This window comes from Pantherophis guttatus, chromosome 1, assembly GCF_059756535.1.
Source record: "Pantherophis guttatus breed Tessera chromosome 1, ASM5975653v1, whole genome shotgun sequence".
Classification (NCBI taxonomy): Eukaryota; Metazoa; Chordata; class Lepidosauria; order Squamata; family Colubridae; genus Pantherophis; species Pantherophis guttatus.
The window spans coordinates 323,759,960-323,787,950 of NC_142063.1; the positions used below are offsets into that span (position 1 = coordinate 323,759,960).

Below are 27,991 nucleotides of genomic sequence, written 5' to 3' on the forward strand. Positions count from 1 at the left end.
TGGGTATGGATTCCAAGTTCTTTTATTTCCAATAGCTTTCCCAGCTTTAGATCTGGATGGTATTGCACTTCCCCAGAGGGAAAAACTATGTTATCTGAAGCTCTTTCTAAATTTGCATCTCTTAAGAAGCCATGCCAGAAGGACCCTTACTTACCTTATGTCTTTGCACTTAGCTTCCCACTGCAACTCATGGTGCTGGTTGATTCTACATGGCTTTGATTGATTGATCAAATCATTTTTGACTCCTAATGACCACATTTTCTCTGACAACCCATGCCTGTTTTTTCTGAACTCCCAAAGGTGCATTCATCAGTACTGTAACTGAGTCCATTGACCTTGCTACTGGTCATCATCTTCTCTTTCCTTCCATCTTTCTCAGAGATGGAGCTTCTCCAGAGAGTTAGATCTTTGTATATAGTATGTCAAAATTAGGATAATTTGTGTCAGTGAGAACTCTTGGTTGATTTGTTCAATGATCCATTGGTTTGTTTTCTTGGCCACCATTTTCTCAGGAATCTTCTCTAACATCAAAGTTCAAACTCTTCCTATCTTGATTCTTCAAAGTTCCACCTCCAGTTCCACAGGGAATGGAACACAGGGAGTGACATAGGGAATACCATGTCCTGTACAAGTTTGATCTTTGTATATATGGACACATCATGGCTACGTGGCTTAGGGCATGGATAGCTACACCACCACCACCTTTCTAATTGTATTTGCCTATATTGTAAAGTCTAGTAGGATTGGCATTCTATATGACCCATCAATAAAATAATGTCCATCTGAGAACCTCAAGAAATGTGTCTTTGTGTTCTTCCTGCCCTTTGGAACAGCATTCCCCTGATACCGGCATAGTCCCAATTTTCTTGTCCTTTAGGGAAGCTTTAAAATCTTGTTTTTCCAATGGGCCATGGGCCCAGGCAATTTGTAAGGTAGCATCAGAAATGGGATATTTTAATTTATTATTCCCTGAAAGTCTTTTTCTTTCATTTTTATTATTGGTTTAACCTCCTTTAATTCCTGCATGGTATATATTACACACTACAATTACAGTTCTTACAGTTTTAATTATGAGTGTTTCTGTTTTCAAGTCAAGTTAAAAGCCTCTGAATTGAACTCAACTCCGGATGCCTTCATGAATTCATTCACTAATGCACTCTTGAAGGATGATTTTTTTTTAAAAAAAATCCAAGTTAGCTCAAGCCTTGAAATGTCTTAGTGGCCTCCATTCCAAGTACCAAACAGATTTGACACTGCTTGGCTTTTAGATAATATATACAGTCTTTAAAATAGACTTCCTCATCTAATGCCTTTAGATCCATTGGAATAAAACAGCAAACTTCAACATATAGCTCACACTAGCCAAATGATTACAGATTGGAGGCAGTTGCCTATTGGCTCCATTTGAAATGCAATCCTGTGCCAAAGTGAACTTTGTTCCAATGCAGCATGACCATTATAATCCAATTTTCCACAGCCTCCCCTTTCATACTGTTATCTTTTGTCACCTCCCTTGAGTTTCTGTCTCTAGAGTTGCAGGACATTTGACATAACGGATAATAAATGCCACATCAATTAAAGAAGGCAGACAATATCATTATATAAACAAGATATTTAATATGGGAGAATAAATATCTAAAGGGGGTTGAAGACTTAAGGAAATGCTCCGGCTGAGTTGGTCACTGGAAGGAGAAACTGGTGCTGGGCAGCCCTCCACACCACTGGCTGATGAATTTGAGAACATCCTGGCAGGGGGGGCTGTGTGACATCTGCAAAGAAGGCATGAGTAAAACTAGGGCTGAGATCAGAGTTGATAGATTTAGGCTATAGGGCAAGCTTGCCTACTTTTCTTATTTATTTATTTCTTATTCGTATTTCTATGCCACCCACTCTCCGAGGACTCTGGGCGGCTTACAACAAAGACAACATGAACAACATATCTTGCCCTGTGCCCTCTTCTACTTATGATTGCTAGCTTGCTTTCTTATACCTTCATTCTCTTCCTCACCTTGACTGCCATCAAAAACTTGTTCCAGCTTTCCTTGTTTGCCTCTTTGCCAGGACACTTGAATTCCACCTTATTTCTTAGTACAGGATAGCCTGAGTGGGGAGAAGGAAAACAAAACATATTAAAAGGACATAAAGAGGGTCTCACATATTGTAAAACTCAGCTGAAGGAGCAGGTTCCTGCCCAGGAAATAATTTCTCTCTTCAAATTTTGGCAAACAAAAAATCTTTCTATGTATTCTGTTGAACCTTAGGGTAGCTTCTTGATCATACTAGAGATTAATTTGGACTATTTTAAATATAGAATGCCTTAATCCTCAATTTAAGATCACAATTGATTCCCAAATTCCTATTGCTAAACAAGACAGCTGTTGAGTTTTACCCCATGCTACAATTCTTCTTGCCACAGTTGTTAAGTGAATCTGGCTTCCTCATTGTCTTTGCTTTTCAGAAGGTTGCAAAAAATGATCAATTATCCTGGGACATTGCAACTGTCATAAATATGGATCAGTTTCCAAGTATCTGTATTTTGACCACGTGTCCAGGGGGATACTGCAATGGTCGAATGTGAAAAAAGGTCGTAAGTCACTTTTTTCAGTGCTGTTGTAACTTCGAATGGTCACTAAATGAAGTGTTGTAAGTTGAGGACTAGCTGTATATGCCCTTATAGCCTTAGTATATACATATGCTATAGTATATGGCAGGGTGGATAAAAATCAATGGTTTTTTTAAAAAATCAAAAAAATCAGATTTTTTTGATTTTTATCAAATTTATTTTAATAAACTTTTGGGGTAAAAATCTATCGTAAGATAGTTTTCTATTTAAGATACATAAATAATTTAGTTTATTCAGCATGAAATGGAGCTTAGTTATGTAGCATGAGGCTGTATATTCTGCAACACTGGGACTATCGGTGAGTCAACAGTGGGTCAAAGGAGTAGCAGAGATGACAGTTGCTCTTTAAAAATTATGATTTAAATCAAGTTGATTTAAATCAAGCCTTTTTACTAGTGATTTAAATCATGATTTAAATTGTGATTTAAATCAACTCGATTTAAATCAAATCCAACCTGGTATATGGTATACACAAAGTTATATCAGACATGAAACAAAGTATATCAGACATGACTAATGAACCAGTTTGGTGTAATGGTTAAGACATCAAACAAAGTTATATCAGACATGAGCTTAACAAAATGGACTCCATCCCATCCAGTTCAAACATTTAGGAATGTCCTGATGAAATTTTCTCCGTGTTGTGAAATTCATGGGGTGTGAATAAGGTCTGTCAGGCCTTCTCCGTGGTTACTCGCATGTTCTGGAATTCACCCCTCCCCTAAATTATACATGGTGTCTTGTGTTTTATTATTTTACCCTACTATATCTTTGTTTTGAAAGATTGTGAGTAATCCTTATAGTTAGGTTATTTCATTTTGAATGCCGTAATTGTTTGTCTTGGTTTTATTGCCTATCATAAAGCAATGAACTATTTTAAAAAAGAGAAGTAGAGTAGTTGCAGATAACTATAAATGGACTCATGGATTCAACCAGGACAAATTAGCTTTCTTTAGTGAGGAAACTTTATCACTAGTCAGAACTGTGGATGTGATTTTAAAAATATGAAATGCTTAAAATGATAATCTTTCAAGGTAAAAACTTACAAGTTAAAATGTACAGAAGTAAATGCTAAAATATAAATATAGTAGGCAAAACAAAAAATTGAATAGTGATAAATGTATTAGTTAAAAGAATGGTATATTAAAAGAAATCAAATGCAGAGTAGAAGTTAAGTTTAACATTCTTCTGAACGTAAGCAAAGCAGCACCATATATTTTTTGGTCAGGAGTTTGGAAGAAGAGGGACTTTCTAAATAACTACAGGACAATTTAAAATACTTTTTCTCTCCTTATTCTCCCACAGTGGATGAGAATAGGGTCTGAAAAAATGGACAAGTTTATATTGGGGTGGGGAAGAGGCACCATTTGAAAATCTTATGGAGGGAAGATGGGATATGTTCCATTATACCTTCAGCCATGCTGAAATGCCATGCTGCTCTGCTCACCTGTGATAAGGCAGGGCAGGGAGCGCACACCTGTGCTCGCTGCTACCAGAGAAGCTTCGTAAGTATCACGTTCATCTTGTGGCAGTACCTGTTCCAACCGCTGATCCATGGAGACAGTGAGAACCCAGTCACGGATCTCCTCACGCTGGTCTTCCTAGCACAAATAAACATATGACACTCAGAATGAATGAAAAGTGGCAGCAGTAATAATACTTGGGATGGTGGTGAAAGTGTATGAGTCAACAGAACTGGGAATCAGGCAAGGAATATCCTTTTCCAAGGCCCCTTAGAAATACTGTCTCCCCTGCTCGAAATAGAAATGGATTGAAATTGCGCATGCATACGAGAACACACTCACTGAGATATGTGGCTTGGCAGGCAGTGGCACTTCAAAAGGGATATCTGTATTCTGGAAGTCTGAGTGGTCTAGAGCATCAAGGGAGCCCTCTTCAATTGCCTAGGAGAGCAAATAACATCAGAAAGAACAAACATGGAGTCCTTTTCCCTCCCCACCACTCTCAAGAGTCCCAGATAAAACTCACATCAGTTAAATCAAGGAAACGGTTTAGGAAGATAAAAGCCATGTTCTGCCAACCAACACCCTGCAAAGATGAAAGAGAAGGATGAACTATCTTTCCCAGTTCTCTGCCAAAAGTCAACACTGATTTCAGTTCAACATGGCAAGTGTGTTCAAATGTTTTCAAGCTAAGATTGCTGGACTTTTGAGTAGCATATTGGAAATCGTGCTCCACAAAAGTACTACTATTTTTTAAAAAAATGTTTAATTAGAATCAAAGGAGGCAGATAATCACACTCTCACATTTATCTGTGGGATTAGATGAAGAGTTGAAAATCGAATGTTCTCATTCAATAGTAATCTGTAGAATAGATGCAGCTATAAAGCTGGCAAAACATAATATGAACAATAAATACTTTTTTCTGTAAGACCTATATAAGTCACTGATTGGGAAATTTAGAGACATCACAATATATGGTATTATCTTGTTTAATCCTCTTTTTAAATTACCTAAATTGGCAGGCTTTGCTACGTTGTGTGAAAGCAAATTCCACAGTTAAAATGAGTACTGTGTCAATCATCTGCCACCATTTAACTTTAATGGGATGACCATGAGACTAATATTTTGAGAAAGGAAAACAATTCTCCACTTTACTAACGTTGTATATTGTATTTATCCCATCTTGCCTTTTACCATGCTCAAGAATCCAATTATTGTAATTCCTTAAGAGTTCCTTAGAGCCTAGAGTCCATCTGGACTGAGATAGTGGATACACTGCTTTAGTTCTCTTGATCATTTGGCCATTCTTATACTGTAAAATGCTTTAATCCTTTTAAAGATTTTCTAGAGACCATTTGTTTGAAAGGTAAAATCTAAAGGGGATTCTGAATGTAAGAGGTGGAATCCTCAGGAAGTCAGTGCAAGTGTCAGCGTTCCGAGTAATGCATCAACCAAAAGCACAACTCAGAGACAGGTATATTCCTGAAAGAACATGTTTATTGGACACACCATATCGGCACAGCTAGTGAAAACCAACTCTAAAGGTTCCTGCGGTTTTCCCCCTAATTAAAAGAGGAAACAAATATTCCCTCCCCAGGTGTCACCAGTCACATTGTTCAATGAAGGTAACTGGAAGGCTGCTACGTCACTCCTCTGCCATCTGTTGGGATGACCTTGGTTCCCACAGGAAAACTTCTTGTTTTGATGGGTAGCCGGTCTATCTACTTCCCCCCCCTCCCTTCCCCCTTTCAAAGTTCGTGGCAACTCTGAGGCAGGAGAAATATGGCTTCAGCCAGGTAAGCTTCAGAGTTGACAGCAAGCTTGTCACATTCCTACAAAACGGGTGAAATGCTCCCGGTTCGGACTGGATCACCCGATCCGGTAGCGATGGCGGCGGGTGGTTCGGAGAACCGGTAGCAAAAATCCCTGCACCACCACCCCCATGCCCAGCTGAGCTGCACGATCATCAGAGACTTTTTTTTTTAACTTTTAAAAGCATTTTTAAAAATGCTTTTAAAAGTAAAAAAAAAAAAGCCTATGATGATCGTGCGGCTCAGCTGGGGTTGTCAGAGGCTTTTCAAAGCATTTTTTTCTGCAACCTCTTGGCCGAAGAGATGGTAAAAAAATGCTTTGAAAAGTCTGACGATCCCAGCTGAGTTGCCTGATTGGCAGAGGCTTTTCAAAGCATTAGAAAAAATGCTTCGAAAAGTTTTTTTTTTAAAAAAAAGTTGGCCGTGCCCACTCAGTCACATTACCTCCCCAAGCGACGCCCACAGAACCGATAGTAACAAATTTTACATTTCACCCCTGCTACAAAGCATACAAGGAACCAGCCATTTTGCCATTTTGCCTTATTTGGCATTAATTGGCCACAAATTTCCCCCCCAACTACCTGGATGTGACCTACCAACGAGCTTCCTGCTCCTCACCTTAGCTGCTATCCCTGCTTCATAGAAGGCCTTGTCTGCTGGAATGATCTCAGTATGGCGCAACAAAGAGATGGAGAGCTTGGCTGCCACAGTTTCCTGGGGGGGCAAAAAAACCACAAACTCAAACTCTGCTCTCTAGCTTCCATTCTTAAGAGATGGGACTTCTTCAGGTCAACCAGCCCTTCTAAGACAAAAGTAGTCTGTTCAAGTGGAGTTAGTTGCCCCACCCTTGCCTTCTTTTTAAAAATACTGCCTGTAATTATAAGTCATGAGTTAAATGAGTTAAGAGAGAGAATCACCCGCTCCCTCCAAAGTCTCAGAAAAGGAATTTAGATATCCAGGATTGCAATTTGATATTTGCGTAAAGTGAAATATACAATGAATCTATAAAGAAGAAAAGTTCTGAAAGTAGGAGTCTTCATGAGAAAATTAAGTTGCAATTGACTAAGAGATGTCATAAGAACTATTCTTTCCTGACTGACAAACCTAAACAAAGAGACTTGGTTGCCAGTTGCACAAGGCCCACAGACTTTGTAGCCATCCAAATCTCAAGCAGTACTAACAAGGCAAATATTGTTATTTTTTTATCAAAGATCGTGCAATCAGAACTCCATGCGGAAGAAAGTGAAATAGTAAGAAATGTAGGGTTTAAACAAGCCAGAGACTAGTAAACCGGTTAAGTCCTTTCGACCTGCTGCCACCCTTCTCTTACCAGCTGTTTGATGCTTTGGGCTGCAGATCGTGTAGCATAGTAGTGAGATATAAGCAACATGGTTTCAAATTCCTCATGAGCTGGTGAGTTGGCTTCACTTGATTTCCCTAAATTTTCACACTGTACGAAAGGGGATCATGTAAGTTTTCTGGAATCTTAATCATTTGAAATTGGAAAAAAAAATGACCTTTATCTGACATATTTGTTAAAAAGAAAGAAACACCGCAGATTGTGGTCTCATATAGGGCTATCTAAACACTTCATTCACCCCACCAAAGAGACTGAGTAATAATGAAAAAGCTGCTCTATCTGAAAATATAGAGGTGCCACACAGATATTTTGTACTGCAGCTTTGTTTAGGAAAACCTGTGTGGTATTAACAACAGCGCACAGAGCAGTAAAATGAAGATCAGGTACTTTACATTCAATGGTACATCATACATTTACTTTAAGCTGTACTCACCAGGTTGAAAAGCACATCCCGCAAATCAGCCCAGCTGTGATAAGCCTCTGGCCGATTCATACTGGCTGCATTCACCATCTCCACAAATAGTCGTTTATAAATATTGAAATTCTGAAGAGAAAATGTGAGAAGAGCTTTGCTATGAACAGAAGCAAGCAAATTTTCCTAGCCAGCTGGGACTCTTATCTTACCTGGGCATTGGCGGGAGCACCATTCTGAACATAGAGGCTCAAGACTTTGTCCCAACTGTTCTCGCGGATCAAATATGTGGCATAAAGAGCCACATATTTATGCAGCACTTTATAGTTCTATAAGAAGCCAAAATAGGAACAAAATAATATGGAAGACACTAAAACAAATAGCAGTTTTCCATTATGAAAAATGATCTGGTTAAGTAGGAGAATTCCTTTCTGGGTGAACTATATATCTTTACTATTTCCCATTTCCTAGTGAAACAAAGTAACCATGCCTTTGTTTGCATTCTGTCCAAATTGATATTCCATTCATCAGTTCTGAAATCCAATTTTATCCCAATCAATTCTGTGCAGGCAGTCAGCACTACACTGAACAGGCAATGTCAGTATAAGTCCAATAGAAATGTCAATTATTTCCCCTGAAGGCTCAGACCTTGATGATTTAATTTATTCAATTAAATGAATTTAATACCCATCTTCAAACTGGTTCAGGGCAATATACCCCCACCCTATTGGCCTTCTGAAAAGCGGTGAAGACCTGGCTTTTCTGGCAGGCTTGGGACCGTTGATCTCGCTGTTCTGATCTTGTGAGATCCGGCCATGAATGGTGTGAATGGGTTTTAATGTTTTAATGTTTAAATGTTTTTATAATGGTTTTCTAAATGCATTGTAAGCCGCCCTGAGTTTCCGGAGAAAGGTGGCATATAAATTGAACTAATAATAATAATAATAATAATAATAATAATAATAATAATAATAATAATACCATACAACTAACAGAATAAAAATAAACAAGAAGTGATGGTGCGTTTTTCTAACCACACACAATCTGGGGGAGTGAGGGCAACCACTCAAACCCAAAGCCTGAGGGAACAGCCTGGTCTTTTAAGGCTTTCTAGAGTGCCAGCAAGGTGATAGCTATGTGGATATTATTTATTTATTTATACATTTGGTTTATATAATTATCCAACTCATGCTTGTTATTTATTTGTATGCTGCCTTTATTATTTTTACAAATAACTGAAGGTCCAAAACTATCCAAAACGTTTCCCGCGTCCTATTTTCCCCATAACAACAACTCTGTGAGGTGGTTGGGCTGACAGCGAGTGACTGGCCCAAAATCACCCAACTGGCTTTCATGACTAAAGCTTAACTTGAACTCACAGTCTCCCACTTTCTACTCTACTAGACCAAAGTGGCTTTCATAGTGGAATGACAATTTCTTTTCAGTCTCTTTTGCAGACAGATCTTTGGCTCCTAACTAAAGCAGTGGTGAATAGAAGATGGACTCAATTCCCGTAGCTTCATAGATCTACCAAACTCAATGTTTTAGGCACGTAAGGGAAGCCAAGATGCTTAGGGTGTGTTGTCAGACAACATTTGGCTCCTTTCATAGAAGAACCACTTGCGGCCTTTTACATACCTGTTTGGCAGCTGTCTCCAGGCACTTTTCCCACTGCCCCCTTTCCACATACATATCGAGGGCAGCCATAACATCCACGCCCACAAGCTGTCAAAGAGAGATCAGCTATAAGTCAGTCACTTTAAACAATAATGATACAGCAGTACCAACCTGGGCAATTCTATCCTTTGTTCTCTAGTCCCCTTCTAGAATTGCCAAATAATATTCGGCTGCACCAAGACTTTTTGATTTAAATTTCACTACTTTTTCCTAACCCTGTGATTTTTGACTCCCCAGTCACAGTTTTTAACATTTTCCAAAATAATTATTGATAGAAGAATGACAGATGTATTCAATTTAAGCTGCACCTTAAAAATCTGTCTCATTTCTATTTATAAAGATGTAAAGGTTCTTCAAAGTATTTACTTAAAGTTCTCTCCCAACTTATAATGCCTCCCACTTTCCCCTTCATGCCACTCAAGATTCCTTCTCACCGAATCGACTTTGCCTTGATTCTTGAGATATTCTTTATAGTGTTGATCCACATATTCTTCATACCTGCCACAAAGAAAGTTTGTCATTTCTGTCCTAGTAATAAGGCAACCTTAGTAATAAGGTGATGCAGCAGGAGGCCTGAGAAACTGACAGCCTTCCACCTAAGCAGCATTATATATTCTTACTCAAAGTCTATTATTTGCAAATCACTCTCAGAAGTAGAGTTTAGTACCTGGGGTCAAATTCTTTGGCCACACCCTTAGCTTTGTTCCACTCTTCTCCCTCCATGAGGGCATCGATGGCTTCCTTGATTAGATCAAGGTTGAGGTATAGCTCTACCGCCTGAGGATGGGATAGAAATGAGAAATTTCTATCTTGTATTAAAATAGAAGTAGATATGAAGTTTGGGGCTGTACAGAGAGGTTCACTGCATGTCTGGCCTGAGAAGAGATAAACTTCCCAGGAATTTTGAAACTACAGAAAAAAACATTTTTAAAAATGTTTTCATTTTAAAAATGAAAAATGAAAATGTATAAAATTAAAATATATGCAATATTTATTTGCATGCCACATTTATCAATTTAAATTCACTTGGCTAAGTTAAAAACATGCAGGAGAATATGTATGACATGTTTCTGCATACAATTATGCAGCATTGGAATATTTATTAAATGTAAAACTAATTTCATCAGTGGCTACTTTTAATAATTGAATTTACTTTTAAAGATTTTTAAAACTTTATTTTGGCATTCCTTTATTCTTCTTCCATCCTTTGAGGCTAGTCAAGAACAGACCCACCAACCTCTATGTAAACGTCAGCCATAGATACTGACTTTTCACAGAAACTGACAGTTTCACAGAAACTGAATTCTCCTTTCTTCATTGGTAAAAATAGCATTTTGCCCTCTGGGGACAGACATTCATTTTGTATTAGTTTGGAGAACTGGACTGCACAGCTTGTCTTCTGTATATATAAAAGTCTTCCTTTAAAGTAGAAAAACATGTATCATTTTTTTCAGTATTGTAAAAGAAAATTAGAATATTTTTATCCTCTGTTCTCTTTCCAATCTTAAAAAAAAAAGGGAAAAAAATGTTTGCACAAACACAGATGAGACTAAACTGCCCTTCAGAAGTTTACTCTTACCACGCTGAATTTGCCAATGCTGACCAGCTGGGGTCCCACTGTCCTCATCACCTCAATGCTCCGAGACTGGCCAAGAAACTTGATAGAAAGTTCAGCTGCCTGACATGAAAAGAAGCATTCACCAATGAAGAAATGTCCCTTGTACAGTGTTTTTTTCTTTGTGCAGAGACTCTTGCCATAATGATTTACAGCTTACAATACTCCATCAAAGACAATTTGGAATGGTAATTTTGTACTTTTGGGGAAAAAACTGAACAACGACAATCAAAAGGCAAATCTACTGCCACCAGCGAGATTGGCCAAGATGTACCCAAATTTATCACCCAATTGTTGGAGATGTAACCATAAATCCAGAACATTCTACCATATGTGGTCTATGTGCCCCATCACAAGGAACTATTGATGTAAAATTCAAAAATTTTGGAAGGAATTACAAAGCAAAAAATAGATTTGAAACTTGAACTGTTTTGATTAAGAATACTGGACCCGAAAATGAACAAAAACCTTCGCTACATTACACTACACATACTCACTGCAGCAAGAATCACATTCACAAAAAATTGGAAACAAAACAGTATACCCTCAGACAAAACAATAATTAGGAAAATTCTAGAATGCGCAGAGATGGACAAAATGACTATGGAGTTGAAAGAGAGAGACGATTCGGACTATTATGAAATATGTAATATAACGTACAGTTGGCTCGAAAGTAGAAACCAGAACAAGAAATGTTTAACTTAATACTGATGAAACTCAAATTGGAGTAAGTGAATAACATTAAATAAAGAGATGTAAATATAAACGAATATAAATGTGTAGATAAGAACAATGAATATTATTATCTCCTCCGGGTCTCGTCAGCTAAACAATGTCGGTTGGCGGGCCCGCGGGGGAGGGCCTTCTCTGTGGCTGCCCCGGGTCTCTGGAACCAATTACCTCCTATGGTTCGGACCGCCCCCACTCTATTGGCCTTCTGGAAAGTGGTGAAAACCTGGCTTTTCCGGCAGGCCTGGGGCCATTGATCTCGCTACGGCAATCTTGCGAGACCCAGCCATGGAATGGAGTGTATGGGTTTTTAATGTTTTCTTTTAATAATTTTTTACGGGATATTGTTCGCATTGTTTTTTTGCTGTAAACCGCCCAGAGTCCCTAGGGAGTTGGGCGGCATAGAAATGCGACTAATAAATAAATAAATAAATGTGTATGTATGTATGTATGTATGTATGTATGTATGTATGTATGTATGTATGTATGTATATATATATATATATATATATATATATATATATATATATATGCAAAAAATTAAAATCTCGGGTGTTTTCCCACGTCATTATAAATAAGTTGGTTAAAATATTTAAAATCCTGGTTAAAATCCCAGCCTAAAATCTTCTAAAAATCCTTACAGAGCACTCTGCAAGGTCCTTTAAAACCTCAGCTAAAATCTTAGCTGGTTTTAAAGGACCTTGCAGAGTCCTCTGTAAGGATTTTTAGAAGATTTTAAGCTGGGATTTTAACCAGGATTTTAAATATTTTAACCAACTTATTTATAATGATGCGGGAAAACACCCGAGATTTTAATTTTTTGCATATGCACACCCACGAAAACTTAAGAAGACACACACACACACACACATCGGAATAAAGTGATTATCCTACTATTGAGTAGTAAATAAAAATGATGACTAGAGAACTACAACTATGTATGCCGATACGGAATGCTGTAAAATTAACATTAATGGTATGTAATGTTTAATATGTTATGTCTTGACGTGTTTTGTTTTTATATATGTGTGATTGTTTTTTGTATTGTTTTTAAAGACAAACTGTTTAATAAATTTTTTTTTAAAAAAAAACAAAAGGCAAATCTAGCTTGAATTAACAAAGAAGCAGAGGCACGACTGATTTAGAAAGTCTCACTTGCCAAAAGAATTCCCACGCAGACACTTCTTTCAATTTCCAACTTTTCTCCATTTCTCTCCTTCAAGTACATTGTATACATCCAACTGACCTAAAATTTCATAAGTGGGGAAGGCAAGCTGCCCTTGAGCAATTTCCTACCTTCATGGAACATTTTTCCATCAGTGCACTGCTGCTGGGGTCCCGGACCTTGAGATAGCAGTCCACAGCTCTGGCATATTCACCTGCTTGCTCCCACTCACGTGCCTGCTCCAGGAGCCCTTCAATGCCCCTACCAATCAACAGAATCTTAGTCAATGTCCAGAAAGGGACCACGAGATTCCCTATAGCTTGATGTTGAAACTCCTAGCTATTTCATCCCACAGAATTAGAAGGAGAGTCCCAGAGATATCTTAAAGACTGAGAAGATCCTAGTCCTTTGAAGCAATTAGTTGTAGAAACCTCAATAAAAGAAGGCTAAGTGATTATGTCTTTGAGAAACCCAGCCTTAATCTTAGGGCTGACTGACTTTTGCCTATCAGCAAGCCAGCTTCCAGAAACTTTCTCATACCTCTCATGACCTATATACCTGGGTCCTTTTTTAGCCACCTCCCGTTCATACTCTTCCTGTAGAGCCTCCAGATCTCCAGGTAGAAATTCTTTACAGATTCGGAGAGCATCAGTCCACATAGCAGCTTCCTTGGGAAAAGAAACATGAAAAGTATCCTTACTTGGCAAAGGAGAAGCTCCTCTTAATTATCCTTTTCCCCATGAAAAAAGGAACAATTGTATAACTGGCATAATTTCTACCCTTTGGAACTACAGACTGTCCTTGATTTAGGATTATTCGTTCAGCAACTGTCTGAAGTTATAATGGTGCTGAATGAATGGCAATTATGACACGTTCTGGCTGTCCTAGCATCCTTGGTTGATCATGATCACAATCTGGTGCTTGGCAACCACTTTGCACTTACAACCAATTACAATGCCCTGTGATCACCATTAACGATCTTCCCTGTCAGTTTCCCCAGAAAATCAGTAGGGAAGCCAGCAGGAAGGTTGCAAGTCACTGTGGTTAAGTCTCCACCACTCTCCCCCGGCCCATCTGTGCTCGTGCAATGTCAGCCATTTGCACCCCCTCATGGACTGGTGCTGTACATCATGCTTCCTCCTTGACCTGTGTTGCATTCCCATGTACCCTTCCTGATTCACATGCTCGCGCATTCCCTTGCGCACCTTTCCCAACTCTTGTGTTGCTTTTCCCATGCACCCGATCACTTCCTCCCCCACCCACTTATCTACCTGCCTGCCGCCCTGGCACTTATAACTTCCTGCTGGCTTCCCCATTACGTTGGCTGTGGGAAGCCAGCAGAAACTAGCCTTGCCTAACCACTGCAGGATATATCAGGCCATATTTAATTTGCAGTGGATCATTTAAAACTAGCATGGTTTGTTTTACTAAGCCAATGCCCATGTTGTTGGCCACCAGCATCTTTGACACTGCTAAGGAGGACAGGAGGAGGAAGCATTTCCCCCTCCTGGCTAGTACCCTGTTTCCCCTAAAATAAGACTTCCCCTACTAATAAGCCCAATCGGGCTTTTGAGCACATGCACTAAAATAAGCCCCCCCAAAAAATAAGCCCTCCCCAAAAATATTTAAACGCATGCGCAACCGGTCCCTGCCAGTTACTCTGGTTTCCTCCACGCACCCCAAAATAGTAAGACCTCCCTGAAAATAAGGCCAAGTGCTTATTTCAGGGTTCAAGAAAATATAAGACAGGGTCTTTTTTTCGGGGAAACACGGTATGCTTCTATGAAATTCCATTTCATCTACTGCTCCCATCACCAAAGAAATGCTATCATGTTTCGATCACAATCTGGTTGCAGAGAACGTCGAATGGAACTCATTTTCTTTGGAAATCTCTAAGGAGTTTTAATAAGATGGTATTTGGTCTGAGTAAAGTGGCTTCCTCAGAGCAATAGAATTAACAACTGGATAACAAAGTGGGGTTTAAAAGCCATCTGCAGTGAATTTCATGCAGGACCAGAGTTTACTAAACATCTCCCTACCCAACCAAAATGTTTCGCCAAATAGAGCAGTCCTGATGTTTTTTTTTTTCTATTTACCTTGTAGTGTTTCACAGCAAGGTCAAGTCGCTGAGCCCGCAGCAACAAAGCTTCTGCTTTCTGGAACTCTTTTTGCTTGAAGGCAGCATCAGCTTGACCAACTAGCACAATCATTACACTCTCTGGGTCATGGACTTCAGCTACTCGCTGGGCAGCAGCCCAGTTCTGGGCATGAGCATACCTAAGTGAGTGGGGAGCACATTAAACCACTGGAATTGGACAGAGGCAGAAAGCAAGAGTATCATAGGAGGGTGGAGGTACACTCACATTAGAACTGCCTCTTTAGGTTTCCCGGCCTTCACAAACTCCACCTCTGCCTCTTCAAACTTGCCCTGCATTTAACAAGAGTGGCATATTTACCACATGACCGGCATTACTCCAGGAAGGAGAGCAACCATTAAGAAACACAAGGAATTCTACCTCATCTTCCAGGAAAGAGCCATATTTGAAGTGGATCTCAGGTAGTTTCTGCTTCAGGGAGAGTCTAGCCAACTCAAAGGCAAAATCAAAAATGCTATGGAAGAAGAAAAGGAGGTGGAAGGAAGAATTGTGTCTCCCATCCCAAACCACTTCAATTTCAGCAGAGTGAAAATTACATACCACTATCGGGCAACTGTCACATGAGGTTAAAACCAACCTGATTACAAAAGAAGCACAGCAAGAAAACCCACTCAAGGCACACACAAAAAAGGGCACCTGTAGTTATTGCAGAACCCCATGCCTTGTTGGAACCCCGTGGGCAGGTTCTACCCCTTGAAAATCTCTGGCATGAGACAAGACATTGGCGAATCTTGCCTCCTTTCTAATGGAAGACCTTATTTGGATATACAGTAAGTCTTTCTCTCCTTGCTGCTCACTTGTTGTCAGCTGCATGGTCAATGGCCATTTCAAGAAGTCCAAATTTGTTGAGCAGTTTCACGGCAGCCTCTCCACCGAGACTCTTTGCCCACAAGAAGGCCACATGCTTGTGAGAATTTGCTCCACCATGAGCTTTTGCCACCTGTCTCAAATCAAAACAGAGGTGAAAGGACAATTGGGCCTAAAGCAACTTACCGTTGCCGCCCATCAAACATAACTTTTCCATGACTAATGGATATGTCCATCCTTCAGTCTTTTCTTTGTGCATGCCTTCTTCTGGCACCTCCTAATGCCCTCTACTCTTTAAGGCTATGTAGTAAGCACGCAGGTAGGAAGTATGCTAGTAATGTGATTCTGGACCACATACGTAGCTCCTAAGCTCAGCCTGGAACAGCTCAGAGATCATGCCACAGCTGTTGCACCAAAAGGAATTTATGTATGCTGCTCTTACCCTGTAGGCCTCATCCCACATATTGTTCACACGATACATGTTTACGGCTGCCTTCCAATCCTTGGCTTCAAGGTAGTGATATTCAGCCTCCTGCAGATGCCCATCAGCTTCCAGTTCCTGAAAAATAAAGCAGAAGGTCACCACCAAACCTGGTTTTCTTCTGTTACATCTCCTCAAATGCTTTACCTTGCCCAAGTGCAAATGTGTATCGCTCAGCAGATCCTTGTGGTATTTGGCCAACAGATGAATCATCTCGTCATACATCTTGCAATTCTTGTACATCGTAATGGCCAAGTCTGGTTCATCCACAGTTATGTAGAGCCTGAAAAAAGCAATAACTTGGCACTGAAAATGTTGCATCCTCAAATAAGGATCCTATCTAGAACTACCGTGGTGATACATATTAGCAAAAAAACTTTAGCCTGTGAGATTCACTGACATGTCCCCAAGAGTTGTACTTAATAATTTGTTTACACCAGTTGGAAGCTTCTCTTCTCTTTCTGCCCCCAGCCAGTTACAAATTCCATTCTTCTGGTTTAAAATATATAGAACTGAAATATCTCTCACCTCTCAGCCTCCTTGTACTTTCCCTGCCGCTCCAGCTCCTGAGCTTGTGTAATGTACAGCACTGACACATCCTCTGGCTTCATACATTTTGATGCCAGCTGCAAGGAGAAGTGGGAGCAGGGCCTGGGCATGAAAGGATAAACTCTCCTTCTCCAAATACCCACAAGAGATGTACAATACCCCATTTTGAACCGTTCTGGATAACCAAACCAAATTGCTTTACACCCTCCCATTGCAAGCTTTATTCAAATGCATTTTCTGGAACTGGGAACACATGGACCATTTGATGCCTCATTCTTCTCTGCTCTGGGTTGACCAGAACACACCTATAGTAGATTATTGCATCCAATTCTAGGTGCATTTTAGGAAGGACATTGACAAGCTGGAATACATCTAGTGAGAATGTGTCCAGATAAGGTGCCTGGAAAGAAAAACCTATGAGTATAGGTAGTCCTCAACTTACATCCACAATTGAGACCAAAATGTATGTTGCTAAGTGAGAAATTTGTTAAGTTAGCTTTACCCCTTTTTACAACTTTTCTCACCACATTTGTTAAACGAATCACTGCAGTTCTTAAATTAGTAACACGGCTGTTAACTGAATCTGGTTTCCCCATTGACTTTGCTTGTCAGAAGATCACAAAAGGGGATGACATGATTCTGGGACACAGCAACGGTCCTAAGTATGAATCGGTTGCCAAGCATCTGAATTTTGATCTTGTGACCACGGAGATGCTACAACCATTATAAGAGTGAAAAAAAGTCATAACTCACTTTTTTCAGTGCCGTTGTAATTTAGTGACCATTAAACGGTCACTAAACGAACTGTTGTAAGTCAAGGACTACCTTTAATGGCTGGAGGCATTAATTATGTTTAGCTAGGAGAAGAGAAGACTGAGGGAGGACACAATAGTTCAGACCTATTCCAGAAGGAAAGGGAAGAAACATCATTGGCATCCTTCAGTCTCAAGAGACTATGGTATCGTGCTCTGGAAAGAGGTCCTAAACAGCATCTAGTGTGACTAAAAAGGCCAATTCGAGAGTGGCCATCCCTTCCACACTGAGGGCAGATACATTCCGTCCCCTGCCCAGCCCCCAGATTTCACTGGTTCCGGGACTGCCTCTTTCCCTCAGCCTGCCGAACAAGTGTCTCTTCGAGACTGCGTCTTTAGCCTCCAAACTGAACAATCGGAGGTCAAGGTTTCCCAGTTGTTAATGTCCATTTCCAGGGCCTTTAGGTCCCTCTTGCAGATATCCTTATACCGCAGCTGTGGCCTCCCTCTGAGGCGCTTTCCCTGCACTAGTTCTCCATACAGGAGATCTTTTGGAATCCGGCCATCAGCCATTCTCACGACATGCCCGAGCCAGCGTAGACGTCGTATATACGTGTATACATGCTAGAAATTCCAGTACGTTCCAAAACTATTTAAAATACAATGGAGAATATTGCTGTTTGACATCAGTAAGAAAATCCTTTAATGACCAGTCGGGAGTTATGATGGCCTTGGAAAAGGTTCTTTACAGACCATAAAGCACTTCTGGCCATTGTAAAATGTAAAACGTTGCCACATGATCATATTCCAGGCTCTTGGACTGGTTGCAACATCCTGTGGTCCTATGACCACAATTTGCAACAGTTGTTGCCAATTTATAGTTTTAAAAAAAGCCCATTTGGGAGAATGGATTAGACTTAGGACTGTGTGATTCGCTTAACAACCACCATAAAAAGAGTTGTAAAAGTGGATTCAGTCATATGAGTGCCTCAAATTATGACCACCACAACTTAACAATAGTAATTCTGGTCCCAATTGCATGGTAAGTGAAGGACTTCCTGTATTTCTTCCTACATTAGACTTCTTGAAGGTTTTTTGGACGGGACAAACAATTGGTTGAGAAGTGTTTACTATGCTCTTCTGGCATTCACTGAACACAAAAGGGTATTTTTCTGGAATGTTCTTACCTTATGTGCCTTTTCCCAATGTCCAGCTTGGGTGTACATATCAATGGCATCCTTGATGTGGTCTCCTTTGACATACAGTTCCTCTGCTATCTAAAGGGACAGGCAGCTTGTTATTTTTCCATTGTGTCAATGGATGAGTGTGTATGGAGGGAGAAAGTTGTTACCTCATATTCTTGCAAGGCTGCATAGTGTTGGGCAATTTTGGGGTAATAGTTGGCTGCTGTTTTCCTATCCTGCATGTCAAGAATGTATATAGCTTTCTTCCACTGCCGAGCCCCAATGGCTGCTTCAATGGCCTTGATAGCACACCTGGAAAAGATCACATTCCTTAGAGCAGGGTTGTCAGACTCAATTTCATTAAGGGCTGCATCAGGGTTGTGTTTGACCTTGGGGGGGGGGGGGGCTTGGCAAGGGCGCATGGCCAGCTTGACGTCACTGGTGTCAGGGGCACCAGTGGCGGATTGAGTGCTCTGCCAGCGAAAACGAGCTCCCAATCTCTGTTTTCGGCTGGGACGGCCTCCTGCCACCCTTTGCCAGCAAAAATGGAGCTTGGGAGGGCCGCATTCACTGGCAGAGGGTTGCAGGAGGCCATCTCAGTTGAAAACAGAGACTGGGAGCCCATTTTCACTGGCAGAGGCACCTTGAGCCGGTTGTTCACTGTTTCCAAGGCAGCCCCGTGGACCAGATCTAAGCACCTTGAGTTTGACACCCCTGCCTTAGAGTAAGGCTACCACAGGACCCACCCTGATCCTGGGTGCCAGTCCAACATACAACTTTCAGGGTGCCAGTAACTACAAGGAAGGTAGTCCCAAAGAGGCTGTATGCCCTCCTCAGACCTGGCCTCAATGTAGTGGTTGATAGCTGCATCTAGTTGCTTCTGTTGTACAAGGTGGTCTCCCCAGGCCTCCTCCAGTTTTACCACTTCTGCTGGAAAAACTGAACGAGAAAGTTCTACAGCTGCAGGGAAAGAAAGAACAAAGAGCATGTAAGGTGAATTAAAGGGACCGGATCTGGGACAAACAAGTCTCTTTAAGAAGTGTGCAGAACCTAAATCTGCCAATCCAAGGATGGGAGGGGGAAACAGTGTAAACCCTTTTCTAAATATCTCTTCCCTTGGTCCTTTTTAATTTTTGCCATAAACAAGATTTGCTATATACCGTATTTTTCACACTATAAGATACACTCCCCCCCCCCAAAAAAAAAGTGGATGGAAATGTCTATGCATCTTATAAAGCGAATGTTGCTGAAGCCCGACCACCCGCTGGCCCCCACCCTTTAGCCTTTGCCTCCCAGCAATTTGCCTCCTTGCAGCAAACAGCAAACAGCCTGGCCAGCTTCAGCACTGCCTGATTTAGAATGAGCAGCTGACTGGTGGTTGGATTGGCCTCTCAGAATACCACCAATCAGCTGTTCCAGGCTGTGGGGGATTGCCGCCACCCATCACTGTTGTCACCACCCATCGCTACTGCCTATCGCCGCCTTCGCACACCCCATTTTTGGCCTCCGTGCACCCCATTTTCGGCCTCCGCATGTTTTTAGCCTCCATGTGCCCTATTTTCAGCTTCCATGTGTCCCGTTTTCAGCCTGTTCCAGGAGACAGGGATTGAAGCTGCTGTGGTGACGGCAATCCTGGCTACCTGGAACGGGCCAAAAACGGGATAAATGGAGGCCAAAAGTAAGGGGTGCTGAGGCAGCAATAGACAGCGGTAATGGGTGATGGCCATCCCCACAGCCTTGAACAGCTGATCGGTGGTATTCCAGGAGGCTGATCCAACTGCCAATCAGCTGTTCGTGCTAAATCAGGTTGTGCTGAAGCTGACCAGGCTGTTTGCTGTTTGCTGCAAGGAGGCAAATTGCTGGGAGGCAGAGGCAGATTGTTTTTTTCTTGTTTTCCTCCCCAAAAGCTAGGTACGTCTTATGGTCTGGAGCATCTTATAGTGCAAAATATACAGTGAGTAGTCCTCACTTAGTAATTGCCTTGTTAATGATCATTCAAAGTTACAACGGTGCTAAAACAACCCATTTACGACCTTCACATTGACTCTCTGCTCTTATTTTTACTTGCTTATTGATCTCATACCAAAATATGCTCAAGGGGAAAGAAGCCCAGTTTGGCTGAAGGACGTAGCAAGAAGCAAAGGAAAGCTGAAGTAAAATCATAAGAATGCTCACAATCACATGATTTTCACTTAGTGACTGCTTCAATAACTTGAGTTGCTGGTTCCAATTGTGGTTGCTAAACCAGGATTCCCTGTAAATGACTTTGTTTTGCCTTCTAATATTAAATTTTTTAAATAAACACCCAATACAAAATGTAGAAAATATAACATTTGAGAACTTATAGTCAAGCTTCAACCTCAGAAGAGCCTTCTTTTCTCTCTCTCTTGCCTTTCAGAAATGAGTTGCCCTTGCGATAGCACTCCAGTGCTCTTTGTGGGTTCCGAATTTTTTCAAAGAGTTCTCCAGCCTGAAAAAGGTTTTAAGGTTTATTTGGATTTATATACCACCCTTCTCCCGAAGGACTCAGGGCGGTGAACAGCCAAAGATAAAACACATACAATATAAAATTTAAAAAACAATTTAAAACATATTAAACAAATTTGGCCCATACTAATACATACAAATTTGGCCACTGAGAGGTTACCAGTGGCAGAAGGCGGTCTCGTAGGTACCCAGGTCCTAAGCCATGGAGCGCTCTAAAGGTGGTAACCAATACCTTGAAGCACACCCGGGAGCCAGTGCAGCTCGCGCAGGAGAGGTGTTACATGGGAGCGCCATGTTGCTCCCATAACCACCCGCGCGGCCGCATTCTGAACCAGTTGGAGCCTCCGGATGCTCCTCAAGGGGAGTCCCATGTAGAGAGCATTACAGTAGTCCAGGCGGGAAGTGACCAGGGCATGAGTGACCGTGTATAAGGAGTCCTGATCCAGAAAGGGACGCAACTGGCGAATCAGGTGAACCTGATAAAAAGTCCTCCTGGCCACAGCCGTCAGATGCTCTTCTAAAGACAGCCGTGTATCCAGGAGGACACCCAAGTTGCGAGCCCTGTCCGTGGGGGCCAACGACTCGCCCTCAATAGTCAGTGATGGCACCAACTGGCTATATCGGGACGCCAGAAACCACAGCCACTCCAAAAGAGGAGAAATGCATCAGTTGAAAGTTTACCAGAGAAAAACTGCCCAACAATACCAAATGTTCAAAGGCAGATCAACCACTTTTTATGCAGGGAAGTATTCTATAAGCAAAGGGAGGTCTCTCAAGCTCCCTCCTGCTGTCAGACGACCCAACTGACTCCCTACATTGCTGTATTTTTCTCATGGAATGATGACATCTCACTGCTCCAGGGCATCCCTGCAAAAGTCTTTAGATTGAAAATCACTGCAGTGGAACTGGAGACTTTGAGGTGCCTTGAAAATTGAACAACTTTGTGGCCTCATATTAATAGCCCATTTATAACTTTAAAAAAGGATGTTTGGGGGAAAAGAGTAACCAAATTTAGAGAATAGTTGCAAGATTTAATGAATTAAAATATAGAGTATAACTTCTACTAGACTGACCCGTAGAAGAACTTACCCCTTTCCTTTCTCTTAGTAAAGGTTCTTTTTTTTCATCTTGAGACAAAACGTAAACCCTCAAAAAGACACTAATATATGTAGTCCTTAGAAACACATTGAAATTAATGAGCTGAAGGCAAAAGCAACTGATAGCCTAGGCCAGGGTTCCCCAACCCCCGGGGCTGCGTCCCACTACCAGGTTGTGGCCTATTTGGAACCGGGCCACGCGAGTGGCTGGCTGACCCATGCGCACGCTTAACTTGTACAAGTGGCAGGGTGCGTGCACTCATGCACATACACACTTGTGCAAGTTGAGCTGCACACGAGTTGAGCTGTGTGGGAGCTGAGCGGCGCATGAGCTGAGAGGGCATGGGCCAGCCCACCACTCACACGGCCCAATTCCACTCCAGCCCCCCAGCCAGGCCACCAACGTTTGGTACCACTGGCCTAGGCCATCCTCCTATTCCATCATCACCCTCATAGTCACACAAGTCCTTTTTCTTTCAACCTCTAAAAGCAATGAACTTGTTTATTGTGAGCCTATCCCCTTCCCAACTCTGCCAATCTAGCCATGCCTACCACTCTTTCATAGTCTCATCTTACTGCTCACTGCTGTGTAAGTTATCATCTATAGCCTAGATAACATTGGGAAGATCTGCCAAGATGCTATCAACTACAACCCTGAAGAAAATGAAAGGAAGGTAACAAGCATACCCACCATTGCCACTGGGTGATGCACGTCTCCTTCAAAAGAGGAATGTAACATAATTAAAGAGGCTGTATCAGGGGTGAAATGCTCCCGGTTCGGACCGGATCAGGCGATCCAGTAGCGATTGTGGCAGGTGGTTCAGAGAACCGGTAGCGATGGCGGCGCAAGGTGCCGCCCACCCACCTGAGTGTCGTTACTTCCTGCTTTTAAAAGGTTAAAAAAAAGGCTCTGACGATCGCGTGCCATAGCTGTGATCGTCAAGAGCCTTTTTTTTACCTTTTAAAAGCATTTTCTACAACCTATTCCCCTGAATAGGTTGTAAAAAAATGCTTTAAAAAAGTAAAAAAAAAAAAAAAAGTTGGCCATGCCCAGGCAGTCACATTACCCCCCACCAAGCCATGCCCACAGAACCGGTAGTAACAAATTTTACATTTCACCACTGGGCTGTATATCTACTGAGCATTCTGAAGTGTAATAGATGCCTCACCTGCTCAAAAAGCTCTCCTCGAACGAGGGCTGTAGCAATACGATTGATGAGGTCAGTATTAGCCAGCAGCTCCTCTCGGTCCATGGTCAGCTGTGCTGCTTTAGCCGGTAGCCCAGCCTTCAGATAGAGGCCAATGGCTGCTTGCAAGTCCCCTTGGATCTCCTGCACCTCAGCAGCCCGCTCCTCCTGCTGTGTCTGCAGCAGCCACTCGTAATAGCTTTGACGCAATTTTTCTAATGCAGGATGGTTCTAAGAGAGAGAGAGAGGATAACAGAGGAGGAGGTACCACACCATCCCAGAAACTCGTGATCTTAAGTCTTCAGTGCCTCGCTTACTTTTGCCTCTGCCACTGAGATGCACTCATCCCACATGTGAAGGTCTTGATACATCTCCATGGCTTCCTCCACAGCATTCTAAAAGAGGGGAAATAACAATAATGGATTAGGGTACAGAGAGGTGTAGGGGATGGAAGCAGGGGTAAAATCCAGCAGGTTCTGGAGAACCAGTAGCAGAAATATTGAGCAGTTCGGAGAACCGGCAAATATCACCTCTGGCTGGCCCCAGTGTGGGGTGGGAATGGAGATTTTGCAATATCCTTCCCCTGGAGTGGGGAGGGAATGGGGATTTTGCAGTATCCTTCCCCTGGAGTGGGGTGGGAATGGAGATTTTGCAGTATCCTTCCTCTGGAGTGGGGTGGGAATGGAGATTTTGCAGTATCCTTCCCCTGCCACACCTACCAAGCCATGCCCACCAAGCCACACCATGCCCACCAAGCCATGCCCACAGAACCGGTAGGATTTCACCACTGGATGGAAGTATTCAAAATAAGCAATCCCTGCTCCCAGACTTACCTGCTCCAGAAAGATCATCTCTGCCAGCTTGTAGTTTTTTTCTAACATAGCCAGACGGACTCGGACCTGATAATAGTCTGTGCCATCCCCTTCCTGAAGCGAGCAATTAAACAGAGGAGGAAATGTCATTCTCAAACTGTGGGGAAAATAGATTGCCTCCTCCAACTCCATCCATGTAAGTTAAGCACCGGCCAAGTGCAAGAAGAACCCAGACGAGACAAATGTTCTATTGGATTAGTAGGTTCTTCTTTCCCTTTGAGGCAAGAGTTCCTAGACATTTTTGCCATCACACCCCCCTTTAATGTAATCTTAATGTAGATCCCTCACCTAAAAACCCAAACATCGAAATGCACCCAGATGACCAATGTAAACAATACAATTAATCTTTGGGAAAGGTGGATTTATAGTAGCAATGTAACTAAAAGGTTCTTCAGCCCACCCCAGAACTCTACCTGTACCTCCCCAATTTGGGAAACCCTGATTGAAGGAAAAGGGAATTGCAGGAATATGGATATGGAAACCTAGGAGATGGGAGAATTAAAAGAACAAAAGCAAGCTCTGCATTTCACTCACACATTCCTTGGCCACTTGGTCAGCAATCTCATTTGTGTCATGGAGAAACCGAGCCTTGGATACTTGTCCAAGAGCAGCAAAACACCTAGAAGAAAATATTATTAGGGTTTATTTTATTTCATTTTAAATTTTCTATTTATTTCAAGATTTATAAGGACACCTAACTCAAGACAGGGTGATTCTGGGTGGTGCACAACAAAAACACATAATAATACAAACAGAAAACAACCAATATATAAATTCAAAGGGTTGCAGGTTTTTGTGGTCTAAAGTGGATAGGAAGCAGAATAAAGTGTCTTCCAGCTCATAACAGATCTAAAGGAAATTCGTAAAAATGTAACTAGTAAAGAGGTGAGTGAGCAAGACTTAACAAGCAGAAATGACCATCCCAATCAAGGTATTCCATGAAAGATGGCAGACTGAATCAAAAAGAATTCCTTGGTTTAAGTGGATTGCTCTCTGAGTGACCCTGTGGGAAAACTAGGTTAATCTATGGCAGGGGTGTCAAACTCAAGGCCTGTGGGCTGCATCTGTCTCGCGGAGTGCTTAGATCTGGCCTATGGGGCCGCCCTGGTAACAGCAAAGGACCAGCCCGTGGTGCCTCTGCCAGCAAAATCGGGCTCCCATGTGGCCTTCCCGAGCTCCATTATCACTGGCAGAGGGTTGCAGGAGGCCAGCCCAGCTGAAAATGGAGACTGGGAGCCTGTTTTTGCTAGCAGAGCACTCGGGCTGCCACAGGTGCCCCTGACACTAGTGATGCAAAGTTGGCCACATCCACCCTGACCATCCCCTCCTCCCGCCGGCCTCTCCCGACGTCAGACACAATCCTGATGTGGCCCTCAATGAAATCAAATTTGACATTCCTGATCTATGGTATTAAAATAAACAGGAATCTGTCAGCATCTTTTCCAACTAAGAAATTTTATAACCGGCATCCATATAACCAATTTGTCTTTCACCATCACCTCCTCTGCTTCACCCCAATTTCAATCCTACATCAGTTTAGCCACTGTGCATGTCAGGAGCTGAAATGGAATGCACCTGACAAAAGGACCCAGTTTGTGCGGGCAATAAGCTGACTTTGTATAAATATACAAAAGAATGAAGGCTATTGCTTAGCGCATTGTAAGCCGCCCTGAGTCTCCGGAGAAGGGCGGCATATAAATCAATTTTTTTAAAAAAAGCTTGTGCCTTTTTAGAAAATGTGTTTGTCCAAAACCAGACTCTTGATTCTCTGGCTAACAGTGCCAGATTAACTCTAACACATACTTTTGGGGAGCTTGCCAGACCAAATCACTCACCTTTCAGCAATATGCAGCTGTTTGGCTTCCAATGCTAGTCGACTTAGTGTCTTCCACATGGCCTCTGTCTCAGCGGACATCTCCAATGTTTCTAAGAAAGCTACAGCTCTAAAAGCAGAAAGCAAAGGGGCTGAGTAGCAGTCACCCATGGCAATGGGACACTGAATGATTAAGAATAAGGAATCAGATTTTCTTCAAACTCTCTGTAGACTCCACCAAGGCTTCACATGCAAGGGCAGATTCCTCCCTTCAAGAGTAAGGGTGGACCAACTTTGCTTGCTCATGGATCCCCACCAAAGCTTTTCTGGAGGTTGCTTGGTGGCTGATTCCAGATTCTTACCTGGTTGGAAATGTAAACCTCTCTGGAATCCATTTCAGCCTCTCACCTGTGGTAGTCACCATCATCAATTGCTGTGCCAAACTCAATGAGCCCCTCATCCAGAGTGTAGGACACGGTATTTACACCCTCAGTCACAATCACCTCTGTCTTCCCATTGCTCCTCTCCAAGTCCACAATATCACCCTGCAGGACACAATTTTTAAAACTTAGTTCTTTTCCCACACTATATAATCTGCCAGGCTAGCTCTTGTCTTCCCTTCTGTAGCTGAGAGATTGTGACCATCTGCAGCCTCGCAAACTCCAGCTAATCTTTACCAACTAAGCACTTAAACCATATGCTGGTCTGATACCAGCAGGTGGAGAGCAAATATTACCTTCATGGGGAACATGGTCACTCGTTCTGGTGTATCAATGTTATACCATACACAGAGACTGTTTCGATTCTGGGCTACCACCACGTCACTTCCTGGAACCCATTGCACATAAGAACAGTAGCTAAGGATGGTGGTCTTTACAGCACTGTCAATGTCATAGAGATGCAGCTGGGAATTAGAACAGGTGAGGTGGGTGGGAGAAAAAAAAACACAGCATCAACAGAGGCATGTTTTTCATGTTATCATTCTTTTTCCTTCCATTCAGGGTCCCTACACAACATAGTTCCCTCCCCTTCTATCTCCTCCTGTTACCTTCATCTTTTTATCTCGGAAAAGCAATTTATGACCAGTTTCATTCAGCTCCAGCCAGTCAATCTTGCTGTCATGGCTGATAGTGCCAATATTATAGCTGGCCACAAGGTCCACTAAAGTCAGGAACAAAAGATACAAGGCTCAGAATTAAAGTTGAGATCAACCTCAAGGAATCCAAGCTCGGGTAGAAAAGAAGAAGGAACTTCACTCACCTGCTGCGATGGTCTTAATGTCAACTAAATAAGCCAGTCGTTTGTTCTCCTCAGTTCCTCGTTGCCTCCTCTCATTGAGTCGGACACTAAAAAAAAGTTCAAAAGTGAGAATAGGTATGTGCATGTTGGGAGGGCAGGTGCTTTTACTCTTCAAGTTCCAACAGCAGAAAAAGGTCTCATTATTCACCTGATGAGATGGGGGTTCATGAACTCGGTGCGCACAGAACCCAAAATCTCATTACTCCCATATTCCACTACAGTCAACTCTCCTGCATTGAAGATCATGCAGACCTAGAATAAGATGGGAAGCATGACAATCTGAATGGCAAAGGAAAAAGGGGCATAGGACCTTCAAATGTCATGGCTTCTCATACTTCTTCCCCTTCCAATATTATAGAAATGCCAACCAGAAGAGTAGAACACACTCTTGCAGAAAGAAAGCTAAGAGAGAGAAATACTAGCAATATTTGAATGGGCAGCATGCAAACAC

At 42.0% G+C, this 27,991-nt stretch overlaps 1 protein-coding gene across 6 annotated transcripts in view; it reads right to left on the reverse strand.

Moving 5' to 3' along the window:
- Window positions 1-1,597: 1,597 nt before the first annotated feature.
- IFT172 (intraflagellar transport 172) overlaps window positions 1,598-27,991 on the reverse strand; it is a 35,934-nt gene continuing 9,540 nt past the window's right edge. For 2 of the 6 annotated variants that reach the window (XM_034421104.3, XM_087883365.1), the window contains 36 exons: window positions 27,689-27,792; window positions 27,502-27,587; window positions 27,290-27,402; window positions 26,978-27,145; window positions 26,650-26,786; window positions 26,264-26,371; window positions 24,963-25,047; window positions 24,390-24,482; window positions 23,874-23,951; window positions 23,539-23,787; window positions 21,177-21,255; window positions 19,625-19,745; window positions 18,953-19,097; window positions 18,789-18,878; window positions 16,829-16,926; window positions 16,448-16,583; window positions 16,262-16,378; window positions 15,810-15,952; window positions 15,373-15,466; window positions 15,220-15,284; window positions 14,953-15,133; window positions 13,415-13,524; window positions 12,988-13,117; window positions 10,927-11,025; window positions 10,015-10,124; window positions 9,782-9,845; window positions 9,309-9,395; window positions 7,883-7,999; window positions 7,692-7,802; window positions 7,229-7,348; window positions 6,517-6,612; window positions 4,613-4,672; window positions 4,429-4,527; window positions 4,071-4,224; window positions 2,009-2,100; window positions 1,598-1,769 (listed from right to left, as the gene is read on the reverse strand). In XM_034421104.3, the coding sequence (XP_034276995.1) occupies window positions 1,680-1,769; window positions 2,009-2,100; window positions 4,071-4,224; window positions 4,429-4,527; window positions 4,613-4,672; window positions 6,517-6,612; window positions 7,229-7,348; window positions 7,692-7,802; window positions 7,883-7,999; window positions 9,309-9,395; window positions 9,782-9,845; window positions 10,015-10,124; window positions 10,927-11,025; window positions 12,988-13,117; window positions 13,415-13,524; window positions 14,953-15,133; window positions 15,220-15,284; window positions 15,373-15,466; window positions 15,810-15,952; window positions 16,262-16,378; window positions 16,448-16,583; window positions 16,829-16,926; window positions 18,789-18,878; window positions 18,953-19,097; window positions 19,625-19,745; window positions 21,177-21,255; window positions 23,539-23,787; window positions 23,874-23,951; window positions 24,390-24,482; window positions 24,963-25,047; window positions 26,264-26,371; window positions 26,650-26,786; window positions 26,978-27,145; window positions 27,290-27,402; window positions 27,502-27,587; window positions 27,689-27,792 (4,029 nt within the window). In that variant the 3' untranslated portion in view covers window positions 1,598-1,679. Of the gene's footprint in view, window positions 1,770-2,008; window positions 2,101-4,070; window positions 4,225-4,428; window positions 4,528-4,612; window positions 4,673-6,516; window positions 6,613-7,228; window positions 7,349-7,691; window positions 7,803-7,882; window positions 8,000-9,308; window positions 9,396-9,781; window positions 9,846-10,014; window positions 10,125-10,926; window positions 11,026-12,987; window positions 13,118-13,414; window positions 13,525-14,952; window positions 15,134-15,219; window positions 15,285-15,372; window positions 15,467-15,809; window positions 15,953-16,261; window positions 16,584-16,828; window positions 16,927-18,788; window positions 18,879-18,952; window positions 19,098-19,624; window positions 19,746-21,176; window positions 21,256-23,538; window positions 23,788-23,873; window positions 23,952-24,389; window positions 24,483-24,962; window positions 25,048-26,263; window positions 26,372-26,649; window positions 26,787-26,977; window positions 27,146-27,289; window positions 27,403-27,501; window positions 27,588-27,688; window positions 27,793-27,991 lie in introns of all 6 variants that reach the window. The other 4 variants (XM_034421103.3, XM_087883363.1, XR_015731610.1 and 1 more) reach the window with 3 other exon arrangements.